General features: G+C 44.6%; 1 protein-coding gene across 2 annotated transcripts in view; it reads right to left on the reverse strand.

The window, feature by feature from the left end:
• LOC120860231 (RNA 3'-terminal phosphate cyclase-like protein) overlaps nt 1-7,281 on the reverse strand; it is a 63,700-nt gene extending 56,419 nt beyond the window's left edge. For both annotated transcript variants that reach the window (XM_040236015.1, XM_040236016.1), the window contains exon 1: nt 6,960-7,281. In XM_040236015.1, the coding sequence (XP_040091949.1) occupies nt 6,960-7,095 (136 nt within the window). In that variant the 5' untranslated portion in view covers nt 7,096-7,281. The remainder of the gene's footprint in view (nt 1-6,959) is intronic.
• Between the last annotated feature and the right edge of the window lie 12,712 nt (nt 7,282-19,993).

The raw sequence follows: 19,993 nt of genomic DNA on the forward strand, positions 1-19,993 counted from the left end.
GAATCTGAGCAAACTTCAGGAGATAGTGAAGGACAGGGGAGCCTGGTGTGCTGCCGTCCATGGGGTCACAAGGAGTCAGACACGACTGAGGGACTGAACAACAAATATGATGAGAGTGTGGTACTGACAAAGGGACAGACATAAAGGTCAGTGGAACAGAACAGAGAACCCAGAAAGAGACCCACATAAATGTGCCCAATTTTTTTTTTAACAAAGTGATTTGTTAAAAAGGGATTAAATGGAAGATAGCCACTTGTACAAATGGTGCTAGAGCAGTTGGACATTCATAAGTAAAAAAATGAACACTGACCTAAGTTTTAAACCTCATACAAAAATTAACTTAAATATAAACTGTAAAACTATAAAACATATAGAAAAAAAAAGAAAATCTTCAGGTCTAGGGCTAGGCAAACAGTTCTTAAACTTTTCACCAAAGGTATACGCAGTAAAAGAAAAATTTGATAAATTCTATTTCATTAAAACTTTCCCTCTGCAAAAGACCATGTTACAGTATAAAAAGGCAAGCTGTAGAGTGAGATAAAATACTAGGAACTAGGAAACCACATATTTGACAAAGGACTAGAATATGTAAAGAACTCTCAAAACTTAACAGGAAAAAAAAATCCTACTAGAAAATGGCAAAAGACATGAAATGTTCAGTATCATTAGCCATTCAGCTCAGTTCAGTTCAGTCGCTCAGTCGTATCCGACTCTTTGCAACCCCGTAAATCGCCGCACGCCAGGCCCCTCTTTCCATCACCAGCTCCCAGACCTCACCCAAACTCATGTGCATCGAGTTGGTGCATCGAGTGCATCAAGTCGGTGATGCCATCCAGCCATCTCATCCTCTGTCGTCCCCTTCTCCTCCTGCCCCCAATCCCTCCCAGCATCAGTCTTTTCCAATGAGTCAACTCTTCGAATTAGCTATTAGGAATGTGCAAATTAAACTACAAGACAGCACTATACATTAATCAGAATGGCTACAGTTAAAAATAGTGACAACACCAAATGCTGGCAAGAATGTAAAGAAACTAAATCATTCCTTCACTACTGGTAGGAATATGAAATCTATGCTTATCATTAGTATAGTGGCTAGGCCTCCCCCGATTCCAGTTACCTATCAACAACTTTGAGTCCCAGACCATACTGAAATAAAGTATAGGTACATCCTGTGGTATAATAAGAAGTATAGTTAGTCTTTGTTCCCAGCACAGAGCTCCTAAAAAAAAAAAAAAACACCTTGGAAGTTCCAGAGTGACAGGGGTCTACTTTAAAAGCTATTCATACAGAGTCCCTTTTGAGCACACCTGAGTTTATGCTGCTGAGGTGACTTAAGGTAGAGCCCCTAGACAGCCTCAGGATGGGGCTGGTCACCAGAAAAATCAAAAGATTAGACAGTTAGAACTTTCAATCCTACTGACTTCTACGGGGGGTGGTGTGGTGTGGAGGTGGGCCCGGAGATCAAGCCCTGGTAAAAATTCTTGAACAAGGAGAAAACTTCAGGTTAGTTTAAAACAAAACAAAACAATCCACATTCTGGGAGAATAACAAACCCCCATTGTTCCACAGGGATGGAAGCCCCTACTTCAGGACTCTTCTGGACCTACTCTATGTATCTCTTCATCTGACTACTCATCTTTATCTTTTATATCCTTTATTATAAACTGGCAAATGCAAATAAATATTTCCCTGAGCTTCATGAGACATAATTTTAGCAAATTATTAGACCTCAGGAGGGAGTTTGGGAACCCCCGAATTATAACTGGTTACTACGAAGTATAAATGGTCTGGGCTTGTGACTGAGATTTGAGATTAAGTCCTTAACCTGTGGGATTTGATGCTATCACCACCGAGGTAGTTCACAGTTGAGTTAAATTTGTAGCACACCCAGTGAATGTCCCGGAGAAGGCAATGGCAACCCACTCCAATACTCTTGCCTGGAAAGTCCCATGGATGGAAGAGCCTGGTGGGCTGCAGTCCATGGGGTCTCGAAGATCGGACACGACTGAGTGACCTCACTTTCACTTTTCACTTTCATGCATTGGAGAAGGAAATGGCAACCCGCTCCAGTGTTCTTGCCTGGAGAATCCCAGAGACAGGGGAGCCTGGTGGGCTGCCATCTATGGGGTCACACAGAGTCGGACACGACTGAAGCGACTCAGCAGCAGCAGCAGTGAACGTCCACTGGGAACTGGACAACTGCCTGGTATGGAAAGGAAACCCCACACATCCTTTTACAAAATCCAATTCATGAACACCCAGATTTATCCCCCAAACAATGTATCAGTTTGCCAAAAGACATTTTACCTTTAAGGACCTCCATGTGGCATGTTTCCTCAGCACATTTTAAAGGATTCTTTTCATTAAAATTTCACTTACCCCTCCTTTTTCAGAAACTCATCTGGTTAAGCCACGTGCAGCACTCCCTGAGGACCAAATAACTCCTCTCTCCAGTTTCACAGCAAAGCCTAAACATGTGACCTACTCAGGGACATGGGTAGCAGCAATCCCATGTCCTAAGTGCTAAATCAGGGCTCTTACCCAAGTCCATCATTTCTGTATTCCCACTTTTTAAAAAAATCATCATTCTTGTGAATTCTTTCCATATGGACCTCACCTTTACCCAGAAAATGTTAATCAGCTGAACCCTGCAGGATACAGCCCTTGTGAAATCCAGAAACTGAAGCACTTTGGACAGCTGCTTTATAATCCGAGGAACACTCAAGTCCACCAAGCAGTCGGTTGGGAAAATAGGCCTTGCCGACTGGAGCTGGCTGCCGTCTGCTTCTGGCTCTGTTACTGACTGGATAGTTAACTTCACCAGCTATCTTACTTAACCATGTTTTGCCTTTTTTAGCTTTAGTAAAACAGCAACAGAAGAATATTTATTTCCTCCTCACTGATGGGAAGAATCTAATGAGGCAATATAATCGTTCATGTTCCTCAAAAGTGAAGTAAATATTACACATTGTTGCTGCATAATTAATAAAAACTATTCCAGGATCTTCTTTCTTTGGGATTCAAATTCTTCTCATTGTTTACAATTCCTCGTTCAGAGGAGACAAATATTCTATTTAAGAGATTAACAAATCCAGCTGAAATCACAATTTGACCTGTGTCTCATCCCCTTCTGAATCTGTTTGCAGTTTTCTTGGTACCTCATGCTGCTATTCGCAGTCATTACGGATATGAAGAAAAGAAAAAGCTTAACAATTAAATTCAGTTGTTGCTGTTGTTTAGTCACTAAGTGTGTCTTATTCTTCTGGGACCCCACAAACTGTAGCCTGCCAAACTTCTCTGTCCATGGAATTTCCCAGGCAAGAACACTCGAGTGGGTTGCCATTCCTTTCTTCAGATCTTCCTCACCCAGGGATTGAACCCACATATCCTGCACTGGCAGGCGGATTGTTTACCACTGAGCCACCTGGAAAGCCCAATTAAGTCTGGTAGAGCAGGGTTTTCCAACAGCAGCACTGACATTTTGCACAGAATAGTTCTTTGTGTGGGGAGCTGTCCAGTGCACTGTATGATGTTTAGGAGCACCCCTGGGCTCCACCCACTAGGTGCCAGGAGCAGCCTCTCAGTTGTGACAACCAAAAATGTCTCCAAACACTGCCAAATATCCCCGGGGAGCAAAAGTGCTCCTGCCTAAGAACCACTACATTATACATATAACACACAAATATTTGGAAGCCATCACTTAAAAGGAAACCTTTAGACTGAAAAGAAAACAGAGAAGGTACACTTAAATATTTGAAAATTTTCCATACAGAAGCAGGAACAGATTTTGAATGCCAGGCAACGGAACTATAACAGTGAACAGAAGTTACAAAAAATAAAACCAGCTAATATTTACTCTTCCTACACACCCGGCTCTGCTGAGCACTTTCAAGCACTATTTCATTTAATTCTCACATGACTCTCTGAAGTTGTAGTAATGGCCTCACCTTACAGATGAAAAAAACAGGCTCAGGAGCTCCACTAGCTAATAGCAAAAGCAGAACCCTATTTCAGACAGAGATCTAACTGAGCCCAAGCTCTCAACTCCCACCCTACAATGACCGTGACAAATGAAGAGTTTATATCATCTCTGTGTGCTCAGGCATGTCCGACTCTTTGCAACCCCAAGTATTGTAGTCTGCCACGCTTCTCTGTTCATGTAATTTCCCACTAGAGTGGGCTGTCATTTCCTACTCCAGGGGATCATCCCAACCCAGGCAGAGAACCCACATCTCTTCCGTTTCTTACATTGGCAGGCAGATTCTTTACCACTGTGCCACCTCGGAGGGTATACACCTCCAAAAAATAAAGAAAATGAAGGACTTTCTGACTTAAAAGCTGTTTCTTTCAGCAACAATTCCCGAAGCCACCATCTCAGTCCTATCTAGTCAGATCAGAAGATCCAGAGAGTCTTCATCATAACCTCTAGGCAAGGCGCTACTCTAACTCTGCAGAGCCCCATTACAACTTCCTACCTCAAGTTACTCAGGATACTCACTCTCTCAGCTCTTCCTCAGAAATCTCCTTGAGAACAGAGCTATGAGCTTCTCATGTTTACACCTCCACAAAGCTGTGCTCGACCTGGGGCTCAATGAACCTTTTATGAATGACTATTCCAGAGATGCCACCTCCACCCTCCAAAGCTCACACCAGAGGAGATATTTAATATTTAAGCACCTTCAGGAGATATAATTCTTGCACTTGAGCTGCAAAATTTTATTGGAGATGCTGAGTTTTTTCTAACTCTCAGAATCTAAGTCAGGAACAGTCAGAAAGGGACAGATGACAGATAAGACATTCATCGGCTACATCCCCACTGAAGCTACTACAGACTCATATGACTATGATCACATCATGTGTCAGGGGCTACATGTATTTATATGTGTGTATGTATATACACCTACATATGTATGTATGACATATATATACATATCTATGAATGCACGTATATACGTATATCTTAGTTCTTTCCTTAGAAATTAAGTACAAGTGTACAGATTTCTGAGGCCTTGAATCCAGCCAAGAAGGTCTAAATTAAGGGTCTCTTTTTACCCCCCAGTATATTAATAAGGTAAGGCAAATAAGGCTATACAGAGTGCTCCTCATATAATACCAGCACTTCTGCTAACCAGTACTACCATCCCCAGGTACCAGAGTCTGGTATCTCTTCAGGAAAATGCCAAGTGCCCAAGCTCCATTCATGTGTGTGGCAGTGAAGAGATACTCACAAACAGTGCAGGAGGGAGAAAGGGAAACATCACTAAATTATATCTCATGGGCACGATATTTCCATTAGAAATCCCAGGTCTACAGGCTAATGTATGAATGTACGCTCAGTCACTCAGTCTTGCCTGACTCTTTGTGACCCTACGGACGGTAGCCTGCCTGGCTCCTCTGTCCGTGGGATTCTCCAGGCAAGAATACTGGAGTCAGGTGCCATTTTCTCCTCCAGAGAATCTTCCCCACCCAAGGACTGAACCCAAGTCTCCTGAATTGGCAGGCAGATTCTTTACCACTGAGCCACCTGGGAAGGTAAAGTACTTCTACTTAAAAATGCTATCCCCAGTGTTCCTAGAACCCTGTCTTCATACCACATCCAGGTAGCTATGTGTCCTCTAGGCTAATATAGGGGGCTAATGGGAGAGTTGATAGGGAATACCAGAGTAGAGCAATCAAGCAATTGCTTCACCCAAGGGTCAGACTCAAAATGAAGATAAGAAACGTTGAGAGGAAGAGCACCTGGCAAAAACCATGCCAGCGGTCCCTCAACTTCTTCAGGACAGTGAGGGCACTGATAATCATGTACCAACGGAAGGCTTTCTCACTGTCGCCAGGTTCCCCTCCGTGGTACAGGGTTCATCTGGTTCTTTCCTTACGAACATTCTATCTCCATCAATGACATGGCATTTCCCCTTACGTGCAACCAATCCCCCTTCAAGAGAGGCAGAAACATCCAGAAAGCGCATTCAGACAGATGATGAAATGGGCTGGCCACCGAGTATAGGAGCCAGTGCAAAATTAAACACACCAACAGGGCCCAGAAAGCTCCCAGGACCAACCACAAACCCTCTTCTCCTTCAACATACAGAGAGGTTTTCTTTTTTCCTTGAAGTGATTTTTCCAATTCGGAATAACCAGACAGAAGCTTTTAAATATATGAGTCTTATTCCAAGGGACCAGTTGAAACTCGGACAGTTAACCCGACATGGGTTTAAATGGGGCCTTATTTTTCACTTATTCACCTTTGTAGGGCAAAAAGAAAGCTCTGAAGCCTATAGTTTAGCACTTGTCACCAACCCTTTGCTAAAGTCAAGGAAATTAGGCCCATGACTGTTAAAAATTTATCTCAAAGCTTCTGTCCTGCACAAACCAATCACAGTCACGGCTGAAAACAAACACAGAATTTTTTTTTAATTCTTTAATCCACACGCAAGGAGATGTGTGAGGGCGGCCGAGAAATCATGGCGATAGGGACAGCCGGTGGCAACCAAGGGGACATCAGCTTCTGAGACCTGTTTTGGGACAGGGGACAATACCAACCAGTGGTACTTCGCTCTCTCCACATCGCTCTCCGTCGTTACATCTGCCCATTCACCACATTTCGGTCCAACAAACTGTTTCTCTCTTTTGAGAGGTTAATAGCGAGAGCAAGAGGGACTCAAGACAAACGAGGGGGCGATGCCTGGGATATGTTGCAACACGTAATGCTGGAAAACGTGTAGCTGTTTACTACCAGCGCCTGGGAGACGCGGAGCGCCGCGCACACCAGAGCTCAGTCCTCGGGGCGTGACCCCGCCTCCCCACAACCTCAGGCGCGTTCTGGTGTGGGGGCGACGCGCTGCGAGCCCCCCACGCGCCCACGGAACCCGGAGGCTCACTGCCTGCGGGCCCCCAGGGCAAGAGCGCGGTCTCCCCTCGGGCCCTGCGCCCACCCTGCAAGCTGCGCGCCCCGGAGTTACCTCGGAGGCCGGGGTTGTCGTCTCTGGCCCGAATCTTTCGGATTTTGACTGGGCGCCCGCTCAGAGTGGACAGGACCAGACGCTGGCGCAAGAAGTTGCAGCCTGAGTAGCTGAGGGAGTGCGCCTGGGTCGCCATGTGCACGCCCTTCGCAAAGGCGCGGGCAGCAGGGATGAGGCGACTTAGGATGGGCGAAGGGGTCGCGGTACTGGCAGTAGCGGCGACAGCGGCAGGGGCGGCCTGGGTTCCCTCCCGCAGCCCCCGGCGCGTCCACGTGGTTTGGAACAGGAAGAGAGAGAGACGAGACACCGGGTCAGAGGGGAGTGAGGCGGAGCCGGTGACCGCCTCTCCACCTACCCGCCCGGCTGGAGGCAGGCCCCCGCACCGGGCCACGCCGCTATTGGCCGGAGGAGAATCAGGGCGGTGCCCGTGCCGCGCCGCTATAGGCCTTCACTGTGGCCGGGCGGTGCCCAGGCCGCGCTACCATTGGCCTGCGCTGGAGTTGGGCGGCGCCCGGGCCCCGGCAACAGCTCTCGGCTGGAGGAGCTTTGGGGAGGGGGGTGGATTGCAAAGAGGCCTGGGAGCGGACGCTCTGTAACACACCCTCCCTGCCAGTTTCTTCGGGTCTTTCCCCCGTAGGGGTAAGGGGAGTGGACAGCATGCCCGGTACTTAGGCTCACCACTAACGGCAATCTCTGGGATGTGGATGGTAAAATCTCCCCCCCGCTTTTTCTTAATAGAAAAGAAAACAGGATTGGCGCGCTTTACCCTGTTGCAGAGACAGTGCTGGGCACGCAGCCAATTTTATCCCCTCGCTCCCCTCTGTGACCCTGCGAGGTAGTGTCATTCCTTCCCTACACTTGGGGAAGACACCAGCAACACTGCGAGACTGGCAGTAGCACCATGCCCCGAAACCGAAGTCTTCGGATACCAGGCCATTGTTTACTAGACACGAAGCTTTGCCACTTTAACCTCAGTGGCTTCCTTTACGGTCACTGTGCTTCATGCCAAGTCAGGTCCTCCCACCTCCCGTGCCTCAAAATGGGTAGCTGTAATACCTTGGACACACACACACAGCTTTTCCCTCTTTCCTGTCATCTTCTATACCATCTTGCATACCAAAATCTTTGCAAAGATTGGAGTATGTCACTCTGTTGAAAAATCTTCGAAGATAACACAGTTAACTATAAAATTAACTGCAGTTAACTGCAGACTTGGGAGTTCAATACCATAATACTGTTGGTTTGCAGTTATTCTCGGGAAATATTACCACATCATGAGTTCCAGAACATATGAGGAAAGAGGGGCTTCTGGAAGAGGTCAGAGTTTGAGTAAGATTAAAAGAAGTTGGCTAGGCTTCCCTGGTGGCTTAGACGGTAAAGCATCGGCCTGCAATGCAGGAGACCTCGGTTCGATCCCTGGGTCGGGAAGATCCTCTGGAAAAGGAAATGGCAACCCACTCCAGAGCAGTACTCTTGCCTGGAAAATCCCATGGACGGAGGAGCCTGGTAGGCTACAGTCTATGGGGTCGCAAAGAGTCGGACATGACTGAGCAACTTCACTTCACTTCAGCCTTAATGTGGGTTAAGAGTTATGAGGAACCACTGGAAGGTCTGAACTCCTATAGGCTATTAGAGGTGTTAAGTTCAGTCCCTCAGTCGAGTCTGACTCTTTGTGACTCCATGGACTACAGCACGCCAGGCTTCCCTAATGATCACCAAATTTCTGAGCTTGCTCAAACTCATGTCCATCCAGCCAGTGATGCCATCCAGCCATCTCATCCTCTGTCGATCCCTTCTCCTACTGCCTTCAATCTTTCCCAGCATCAGAGTTTTTTCCAGTGAGTCAGTTCTTCACATTAGGTGGCCAAAATATTGGAGTTTCAGCTTCAGCATCAGTCCTTCCAATGAATATTCAGAACTGATTTCCCCTAGGATTGACTGATTTGATCTCCTTGCTGTCCAAGGGGCTTTCCAGAGTCTTCTCCAACACCAGAGTTCAAAAGCATCAATTCTTCAGTGCTCAGCTTTCTTTATAGTCCAACTCTCACATCCATACATGACTACTGGAAAAACCATAGCTTTGACTAGATGGACCTTTGTCAGCAATGTTTCTGGTTTTTAATATGGTGTTTAGGTTTCTTATAGCTTTTCTTCCAAGCAGCAAGTGTCTTTTAATTTCATGGCTGCAATCACCATCTGCAGTGACTTTTGGAGCCCAAGAAAATAAGCTCTCTCACTGTTTCCATTGTTTCCCCATCTATTGCCATGAAGTAATGGGACCGGATGCCATGATCTTAGTTTTTTGAACGTTGAGTTTTAAGCCAACTTTTTCACTCTCCTTTTTCACTTTCATCAAGAGGCTTTTTAGTTCCTCTTCACTTTCTGCCATAAGGGTGGTGTCATCTGCGTATCTGAGGTTATTGATATTTCTCCCTGCAGTCTTGATTCCTACTTGTGCTTCATCCAGCCCAGCGTTTCTCATGAGGTACTCTGCATATAACTTAAATAAGCAGGGTGACAATATACAGCCTTAACGCACTACTTTCCCTGTCTGTTGTTCCGTGTCCAGTTCTAACTGTTGCTTCTTGACAGCATACAGATTTCTCAGGAGGCAGTTAAGGTGGTCTAGTATTCCCATCTCTTGAAGAATTTTCCACAATTTACCGTGATCTACTTCCCTGACAGAACAGTTGGTAAAAGAATCTGCCTATAATGCAGGAGACCCTGGTTCGATTCCTGGGTTGGGAAGATCCCCTGGAGAAGGGATAGTCTACCCACTCCAGTATCCTTGTGCTTCCCTTGTGGCTCAGCTGGTAAAGAATCTGCCTGCAATGCAGGAGACCTGGGTTCATTCCCTGTGTTGGGAAGATCCCCTGGAGAAGGGAAAGGCTACCTATTCCAGTATTCTGGCCTGGAGAATTCCATGGACTGTATAGTTCATGGGGTCACAAAGAGTCAGACACAACTGAGCGACTTTCACTTCACTTCACACAATCAAAGGCTTTGGCATAATCAATAAAGCAAAAGTGGATGTTTTTCTGGGATTCTCTTGCTTTCTCCATGACCAACTGAATCTTGGCAATTTGGTCTCTGGTTCCTCTGCCTTTTCTAAATTCATCTTGAACATCTGGAAGTACACGGTTTACCTACTGTTGAAGCCTGGATTGGAGAATTTTGAACATTACTTTACTAGCATGTGAGATGAGTACAACTATGTGGTAGTTTGAACATTCTTTGGCATTGCCTTTCTTTGGTATTAAAATAAAAACTGACCTTTTCCAGGTCTATGGCCACTGCTGAGTTTTCCAAATTTGCTGGCATTTTGAGTGCAGCACTTTCAAAGCATCATCTTTTAGGATGTGAAATAGCTCAGCTGGAATTCCATCACCTCCACTAGCTTTGTTTGTAATGATGCTTCCTAAGGCCCACTAGACTTTACATTCCAGGATGTCTGGCTCTAGGTAAGTGATCACACCATCACAGTTATCTGGGTCATGAAGATCATCTTTGTATAGTTCTTCTGCATATTCTTGCCACCATTTCTTAATATCTTCTGCTTCTGTTAGGTCCTTACAATTTCTGTACTTTATTGTGTCCATCTTTGCATGAAATGTTCCCTTGGTATCTCTAATTTTCTTGAAGAGATCTCTAGTCTTTTCCATTCTATTGTTTTCCTCCTTTTCTTTGTGTTGATCACTGAGGAAGGCTTTCTTATCTCTTCTGCTATTCTTTGGAACTTTGCATTCACATGAGTATATCTTTCCTTTGCATTCACATGAGTATATCTTTCCTTTTCTCCTTCACCGTTAGCCTCTGTTCTTTTCTCAGCTATTTATAAGGCCTCCTCAGACAACCATTTTGCCTTTTTATATTTATTTTCTTGGGGATGGTCTTGCTCATTGCCTCCTGTACAATGTCACAAACCTCCATCCATAGTTCTTCAGGCAATCTATCAGATCTAATTCCTTGAATCTATTTGTCACTCTCACTGTATAATCTTAAGGGATTTGATTTAGGTCATACCTGAATGGTCTAGTGATTTTCCCTACATTCTTTAATTTAAGTCTGAATTTGGCAATAGGGGGCTTCCCTTGTGGCTCAGCTGGTAAAGAGTCCGCCTGCAATGTGGGAGACCTGGGTTTCATCCCTGGGTTGGGAAGATCCCCTGGAGAAAGGAAAGGTTACCCTACCCATTCCAGTATTCTGGCCTGGAGAATTCCTTGGAATGTATAGTCAATGGGCTCACAAAGAGTTGGACACAACTGAGCGACTTTCACTTTCACCGTTGACTTGGCAATAAGGACTTCATGATCTGAGCCACAGTCAGCTCCCAGTCTTGTTTTTGCTGGCTGTATACAGCTTCTCCATGTTTGGCTGCAAGAATATCAGTTCAGTTCAGTCGCTCAGTCGTGTCTGACTCTTTGCGACCCCATGAATCATAGCACGCCAGGGCTCCCTATCCATCACCAACTCCCAGAGTTCACTCAACTCATGTCCATCAAGTCAGTGATGCCATCCAGCCATCTCATCCTCTGTCATTCCCTTCTCCTCCTGCCCCTAATCCCTCCCAGCATCAGGGTCTTTTCCAATGAGTCAACTCTTTGCATCAGGTGGCCAAAGTACTGGAGTTGCAGCTTCAGCATCAGTCCTTCCAAAGAAATCCCAGGGCTGATCTCCTTTAGCATGGACTGGTTGGATCTCCTTGCAGTCCAAGGGACTCTCAAGAGTCTTCTCCAACACCACAGTTCAAAAGCAACAATTCTTCTGCGCTCAGCTTTCTCCACAGTCCAACTCTCACATCCATACATGACCACTGGAAAAACCATAGCCTTGACTAGATGGACCTTTGTTGACAAAGTAATATCTCTGCTTTTCAATATACTATCTAGGTTGGTCATAACTTTCCTTCCAAGGAGTAAGCATCTTTTAATTTCATGGCTACAATCACCATCTGCAGTGATTTTGGAGCCCCCCAAAATAAAGTCTGACACTGTTTCCACTGTTTCCCCATCTATTTCTCATGAAGTGATGGGACCAGATGCCATGATCTTCATTTTCTGAATGTTGAGCTTTAAGCCAACTTTTTCACTCTCCTCTTTCACTTTCATCAAGAGGCTTTTTAGTTCCTCTTCACTTTCTGCCATAAGGGTGATGTCATCTGCCTATCTGAGGTTATTGATATTTCTCCCAGCAATCTTGATTCCAGCTTGTGCTTCTTCCAGCCCAGCATTTCTCATGATGTACTCTGCATAGAAGTTAAATAAGCAGGGTGACAATATACAGCCTTGACGTACTCCTTTTCCTGTTTGGAACGAGTCTGTTGTGCAAGAATATAATCAATCTGATTTCGGTATTGACCATCTGGTGATGTCCATGTGTAGAGTCATCTCTTGTTGGAAGACGGTGTTTGCTATGACCAGTGCGTTCTCTTGGCAAAACTCCGTTAGCCTTTGCACTGCTTCACTTTGTACTCCAAGGCCAAATTTGCCTGTTACTCCAGCATCTTCTGACTTCCTACTTTTACATCCCACCCCTGTGATGAAAAGGACATCTTTTTTTTTTTCGGTGCTAGTTCTAGAAGGTCTCATAGGTCTTCCTGGAGCCGTTCAACTTCAGCTTCTTCAGCATTAGTGGTTGGGGCATAGACTTGGATTACTGTGATGTTGAATGGTTTGGAAAAGAACAAAGATCATTCTGTCATTTTTGAGATTGCACTTCAGACTCTTCTGTTGACTATGAGGGCTATTCCATTTCTTCTAAGGGATTTTTGCCCACAGTAGTAGATATGATGGTCATCTGCAGAGTCTATGAAGACCTACAAGACCTTCTAGAACACCAAAAAAGAGGTCCTTTTCATCATACGGGATTAGAATGTAAAAGTAGGAAGCTCAAGCTAAGAGATATCTGGAATAACAGGCAAGTTTACCCTTGGAATACAAAATGAAGCAAGGCAAAGGCTAACAGAGTTTTGTCAAGAGAACACATTGGTCAGAGGAAACACCCTCTTCAAACAACACAAGAGACAATTCTACATATGGACATCACCAGATGGTTAACACTGAAATCAGATTGATTATATTCTTTGCAGCTGAAGATGGAGAAGCTGTATACAGTCAGCAAAAACAAGACTAAGAGCTGACTGTGGCTCAGATCATGAATTTCTTGTTGCAAAATTCAGACTTAAAATGAAGAAAGTAGGGAAAACCACTAGCACATTCATGTATGACCTAAATCAAATCCCTTATGATTATACAGTGGAGATGACAAACAGAATCAAGGGGTTAGAACTGGTAGACAGAGTGCCTGAAGAACTATGGACAGAGGTTCATAACATTGTATAAGAGGCAGTGACCAAACCATCCCAGAGAAAAAGAAATGCAAGACAGCAAAGTGGTTATCTGACTGCAAAGGCTTTACAATAGCCAGGAAAAGAAGAGAAGTGAAAGGCAACAGAAAAAGGGAAAGATTTACCCAACCAAATGCAAAGTTCCAGAACATAGCAAACAGAAAGACTTTTAAATGAACAATGCAAAGAAACAGAGGAAAACAATAGAACGAGAAAGGCTAGAGATCTCTTCAGGAAAATTGGAGATACCAAGGGAATATTTTATCCAATGATGGACACGATAAAGCACAGAAACCATAAGGACCTAACTAAAGGAGAAGAGATTAAGAAGCAAGAATACACAGAACAACTGTATGAAAAAGGTCTTAATGACCCAGATAACCATAATGGTGTGGCCACTCACCTAGAGCCAGACATCCTGGAGTGGGAAGTCAAGTGGGTCTTAGGAAGCATTACTGTGAACAAAGCTAGTGGAGGTGAGGAATTCCAGCTGAACTATTACAAATCCTAAAAGATGATGTTATTAAAGTACTACATGCAATATGCCAGCAAATTTGGAAAACTCAGCAGTGGTCATAGGACTGGAAAAGGTCAGTTTTTATTTCAACCCCAAAGAAGAGCAATGCCAAAGAATGTTCAGACTACCACCCAATTTGTGCTCATTTCACATGCTAGCAAAGTAATGCTCAAAATCCTTCAAGCTAGGCTTCAGCAATATGTGAACTGAGAACTTCCAGATATACAAGCTGGATTTAGAAAAGCAGAGGAACCAGTGATCAAATTGTCAACATTCATTTGGTCACGGAGAAAGCAAGGGAATTCCAGAAAAACATCTACTTTGCTTTATTGTCTATGCTAAATCCTTTGACTGTGTGGATCCCAACAAACTGTGGAAAATTCTTTAAGAGATGGCAATACCAGACAATCTTACCTGTTTCCAGAGAAATCTGTATGCAGATCAAGAAGCAGCAGTTAGAACCAGACATGAAACAATGAACTGTTTCAAAACTGAGAAAGGAATAAATCAAGACTGTTAATTGTCACCCTGCTTATTTAACTTCTGTGCATATTACATTACATTTCTGTGCAAAATGCCAGGCTGGATGAATCACAAGTTGGAATCAAGACTGTCAGGAGAAACACCAATAACCTAATATATGCAGATGATACCACTCTGAAAGCAAAGAGGAAATAAAAAGTTTCTTGATGAGGGTGAAGGAGGACTTGAAAAAGCTGGCTTAAAACTCAACATTCAAAAAAGAAAATCATGGGATCCAGTCTCATCACTTCATGGCAAATAGAAGGGGAAAAAGTGGAAACAGTGACAGGTTTTATCTTCTTGGGCTTCGAAATCACTGCAGACAGTGACTGCAGCAATGAAGTTAAAGATGCTTGCTCCTTGGACGGAAAGCTATGACAAACCTAGAAAACATTAAAAAGCAGAGACATCATTTAGCTAACAAAGATCCCTATTATAGTCAAAGCTATGGTTTTTCCAGTAGTCATGTGCGGATGTGAGAGTTGGACCATAAAGAAAACTGAGCACTGAAGAACTGATGGTTTTGAACTATGGTGCTGGAAAAGATTCTTGTGATTCCCTTGGACTGCAAGGAAATCAAACCAGTCAGTTCTAAATGAAATCAACCCTGAATATTCATTGGAAGGACTGATGCTGAAGCTGAAGCTCCAACACTCTGGCCACCTGATGCGAAGAGCCAACTCACTGGGAAAGACCCTGATGCTGGGAAAGATTGAAGGCAGGAGAAGGAAGCAACAGAGAATGAGATGGTTGGATAGCATCACTGACTCACTGGACATGAGTTTGAGCAAATGCCACAAGAGGGACAGGGAAGTGAGAGACAAGGAAGCCTGGCCTACTGCAATCTATGGGGTCACAAAGAGTCAGAATCAACTTAGCTACTGAACAACAACAACAATGCAGAGTTTAACATGATCAGCTGTGAAGTTCATTGAGGGAAGTGGTAATCCATATACATTAATGTCATTTGTTGAGACTTACTTTTAGGAAGTTGCTGCTAAGTCGCTTCAGTTGTGTCCGACTCTGTGTGACCCCAGAGACAGCAGCCCACCAAGCTTCCCCGTCCCTGGGATTCTCCAGGCAAGAACACTGGAGTGGGTGGGTTGCTATTTCCTTCTCCAATGCATGAAAGTAAAAAGTGAAAGTGAAGTCGCTCAGTCGTGTCTAACTCCTTGCGACCCCCTGGACTGCAGCCCACTAGGCTCCTCCGTCCATGGGAGTTTCCAGGCAAGAGTATTGGAGTGGGGTGCCATTGCCTTGACAGTATTTAAAGTTCCAGGACCTCTGAATGCCTCCCCTGAATCCTGACGTGCAGGATCCCAACGCAAAAACTAGAACCATCACGCCAGTAGAGGATGTTTTGTGTATTATCACATTTTAGTTATTCAACGACCTTAAAAAAAACAACTAATATCCTTTGTATCAACCCCTGTTGGTGCCCTGTTCATATCCCTTCAGCTATTACTATTTTCAGTGCAAACCTGCTTAGTTTTTCTCCAACAGCACCTTTATCTCTTTGTCTGAGGGTTTTTCTCACCTGTGTAACTTAACAGGGCAAAACTGCTGGGAATTAATTCTCCCTCAGCCACCTCCCACTCCCCACCTCCACTCCCTCACCCTCTAGCTCCGCCCAATCCTCACCCAACTGGTTTGAGTTGATCCCCTAGTTCTGAGACATAAGTTCTACAGTGGTTCCCCAGGGTTCCCCAGAGGTTTTAAGCTTCCATTGCCTAAGGGGTTACTTGTTTAAGTACCTTTTACTGGCTTCCTTACAAGCTTCCCAGCTCCCTTCTGATATTTCCTGGGATTAACTTCCAAATAAACTACTTTCACTCAAATTTTTGCCTAAGGGTCTTCTCAGCAACTCCAATATAAGTTTTGATTTTTAATATTTGAGAACTGAGGATCAGAGAGAATAAATGCTTAAAGTGACACTTGCTTAAAGTGATACCGCTAATAAATGGCAGAACCAGGACAAAAACTGTCTGCCTGTCACTGTCTGTCTGCCTCTCTCATCTCATGTCTTTGGAACTCTGAACTCTAATAAGAAGTCTGGCTACCATGAAGCTGCCATGCCAGAGAGACCACACAGTCAGAGCACCAGCTGTTCCAGCTGCCAGCATCAACCACCAGACATGGGAGTGAGGGCGCCTTCAGATGATTCCAGTCCCCAGCCTCTGACAAGTCTTTGGAGCCATTCTAGCTGACACCATATGGAGCACAAATGAGCTGTCCTCACTGAGGCCTGCCCAAATTGTGTATTTCTGAGCTAAATAAATGCTTGTTACTATTTTAAGCTATGGCTCTGGGGGTAGTTTGTTACACAGTAATTAATAACCAAAACTACATGTCCCTGAAATCCCCTTCTGTGCATAATTCTCATTTATGTGTATGTGTGCTCAGTTGTGTCTGACTCTGCGACCCCATGGACTGTAGCCTACCAGGCTTCTCTGTCCATGGAATTCTCCAGGCAAGAATACTGGAGTGGGTTGCCAAGCAAACTGCAAGGAACACCTTACATAAGATTTAAAAGGCAAAAGTGAAGTCACACCCCCACTTTTTATGTTTCAAAGGTCACTACGAGGTACCAGGCTCCCTTGCAGCTCACATACTTACCTTGTTGGCATGTAGCAGCAGCCAGGCTCACTGGTCCTCTAGTGTTGGGGTCCTTTAATGGACCGGAACCTGGTGGTCTGGAATCGATGATAAGAAGGTGAAAGAAAGAAAGAGGCTAATATTCCCTGGGTTGTGCTGAAAACCAATAAAGCCCTTGGACAGACCTTGTACCACTCACGTAGGTGCAAGGCACCCTCTCAAGAAGTCTTAAGAGGTCTTGGAGGCCCAGGCAGGAAAATGAACTCGGAAGGCCTCCACGCTCCAGGGAATCAGCCAGAAAGACACAGAGAGAGAGAGAGAGAAGGACATGGGGACCCAAGTCTCTGGTGAAACAAGGGTGCTTTATTGAATTCTATGTGGATATATATACCATATTACAAGGTAGCTTCTTCAGATAAAGATCAAAAGACCAGACTTTACAAGTTACCAAGGAAACAAGGAGTAATAGAGACCTTAAAGCCAAAAGACAATCCATATCAAAAGAGGGTCGTAGATAATCCCTTTCACCATATGGAAAAAAATGGCACCCCACTCCAGAACTCTTGCCTGGAAAATCCCATGGACAGAGGAGCCTGGAAGGCTGTGGTCCATGGGGTCACGAAGAGTTGGACACGACTGAGCAACTTCACTTTCACTTTTCCCTTTCATGCGTTGGAGAAGGAAATGGCAACCCACTCCAGTGTTCTTGCCTGGAGAATCCCAGGGACAGGGGAGCCTGGTGGGCTGCCGTCTATGGGGTCGCACAGAGTCGGACACGACTGAAGCGACTTAGCAGCAGCAGTGAAGGAAATCTTATGCAAGAATTCCATCTCTTTGATCTCAGTCCTGGGAGTGGCTGGCCACTCTGCTTGCTCCTATCAGGAACTGATAAGGAACAGAGGGCTCAAGAGAGATAGGAAACAGCACACAGGAATCCTACTGTGAAACATTTCCTGACACTCTAGCTCCTACCTGATCCTAGCAGCCCCAACTGTCATGGGCTCCGTGATAAAGGAGAGTGTCTTCTGCTGGTCATTAGAGACTTGGAGTCAGTGAGCAACCGATGCAGCTTCCAGCTCATCCCTGTTGATTATGAGCTCTTTCACCAAGTACAAAGACAAGAGCCTCATATAGACTATGAAACTAGCTCCCCCACTTGATAAGGTCAGATCCCAACAATTAACCTCTTTTGCTTTTTTGCTTAAAACCTGACTGGTACACAAGCCATTACTGAAAGCCTCTGCCTAGTCAGTTCAGTTCATTTCAAATCAGTCACTCAGTCGTGTCTGACTCCTTGCGACCCCATGGACTGCAGCACCCCAGACCTCCCTATCCATCACCAGCTCCTGGAGTTCACTCAAACTCATGTCCATTGAGTCAGTGATGCCATCCAACCATCTCATCTTCTGTCATCCCCTTCCTCTCCTGCCCTCAATCTTTCCCAGCATTAGGGCCTTCTCAAATGGGTCAGCTCTTTGCATGAGGTGGCCAAAGTACTGGAGTTATAGCTTCACCATCAGTCCTTCCAGTGAACATCCAGGACTGACTGATCTCCTTCAGAATGGACTGGTTGGATCTCCTTACAGTCCAAGGGACTCTCAAGAGTCTTCTCCAACACCACAGTTCAAAAGCAACAATTCTTCTGCACTCAGCTTTCTTTAGAGTCCAACTCTGACATGCATACATGACTACTGGAAAACCATAGCCTTGACTAGATGGACCTTTGTTGACAAAGTAATGTCTCTGCTTTTGAATATGCTGTCTAGGTTGGTCATAACTTTCTTTCCAAGGAGTAAGCGTCTTTTAATTTCATGGCTGCAATCACCATCAGCAGTGATTTTGGAGCCCAGAAAAATAAAGTCTGACACTGTTTCCACTGTTTCCCTGTCTATTTGCCATGAAGTGATGGGACCAGATGCCATGATCTTCGTTTTCTGAATGTTGAGCTTTAAGCCAACTTTTTCACTCTCCTCTTTCACTTCCATCAAGAAGCTCTTTAGTTTTTCTTCACTTTCTGCCATAAGGCTGGTGTCATCTGCATATCTGAGGTTGTTGATATTTCTCCCAGCAATCTTGATTCCAGCTTGTGCTTCATCCAGCCCAGGATGTACTCTGCATATAAGTTAAATAGGCAGAGTGACAATATACAGCCTTGAGGTACTACTTTCTCTATTTGGAACCAGTCTGTTGTTCCATGTCCAGTTCTAACTGTTGCTTCCTGACCTGCATACAGATTTCTCAAGAAGCAGGTCAGATGGTCTGGTATTCCCATCTCTTTCAGAATTTTCCACAGTTTATTGTGATCCACACAGTTAAGGGCTTTGACATAGTCAATAAAGCAGAAATAGATGTTTTTCTGGAACACTCTTGCTTTTTCCATGATCCAGTGGATGTTGGCAGTTTGATCTCTGGTTCCTCTGCCTTTTCTAAATCCAGCTTGACCATCTGGAATTTCATAGTTCACGTATTGCTGAAGCCTGGCTTGGAGAATTTTAAGCATTACTTTACTAGCATGTTAGATGAGTGCAATTGTGTGGTAGTTTGAGCATTCTTTGGCATTGCCTTTCTTTGGGATTGGAAAGAAAACAGCTTTTCCAGTCCCGTGGCCACTGCTGAGTTTTCCAAATTTGCTGGCATATTGAGTGCAGCACTTTCACAGCATCATCTTTTAGGATATGAAATAGCTCAACTGGAATTCCATCACCTCCCCTAGCTTTGTTCGTAGTGATGCTTCCTAAAGCCCACTTGGCTTCACATTCCAGGATGTCTGGCTCTAGGAGAGTGATTACACCATCATGATTATCTGGGTCGTGAAGATCTTTTTTGTATAGTTCTACTGTGTATTCTTGCCATCTCTTCTTAATATCTTCTGCTTCTGTTAGGTCCCTAGCATTTCTGTCCTTTATTGAGCCCATCTTTGCATGAAATGTTCCCTTAGTATCTCTAATTTTTGAAGAGATCTCTAGTCTTTCCCATTCTATTGTTTTCCTCTATTTCTTTGCATTGATCGCTGAAGAAGGCGTTCTTATCTCTCCTTGCTATTCTTTGGACCTC

This window comes from Oryx dammah, unplaced genomic scaffold (assembly GCF_014754425.2).
Source record: "Oryx dammah isolate SB20612 unplaced genomic scaffold, SCBI_Odam_1.1 HiC_scaffold_11050, whole genome shotgun sequence".
NCBI classification, from domain to species: Eukaryota; Metazoa; Chordata; class Mammalia; order Artiodactyla; family Bovidae; genus Oryx; species Oryx dammah.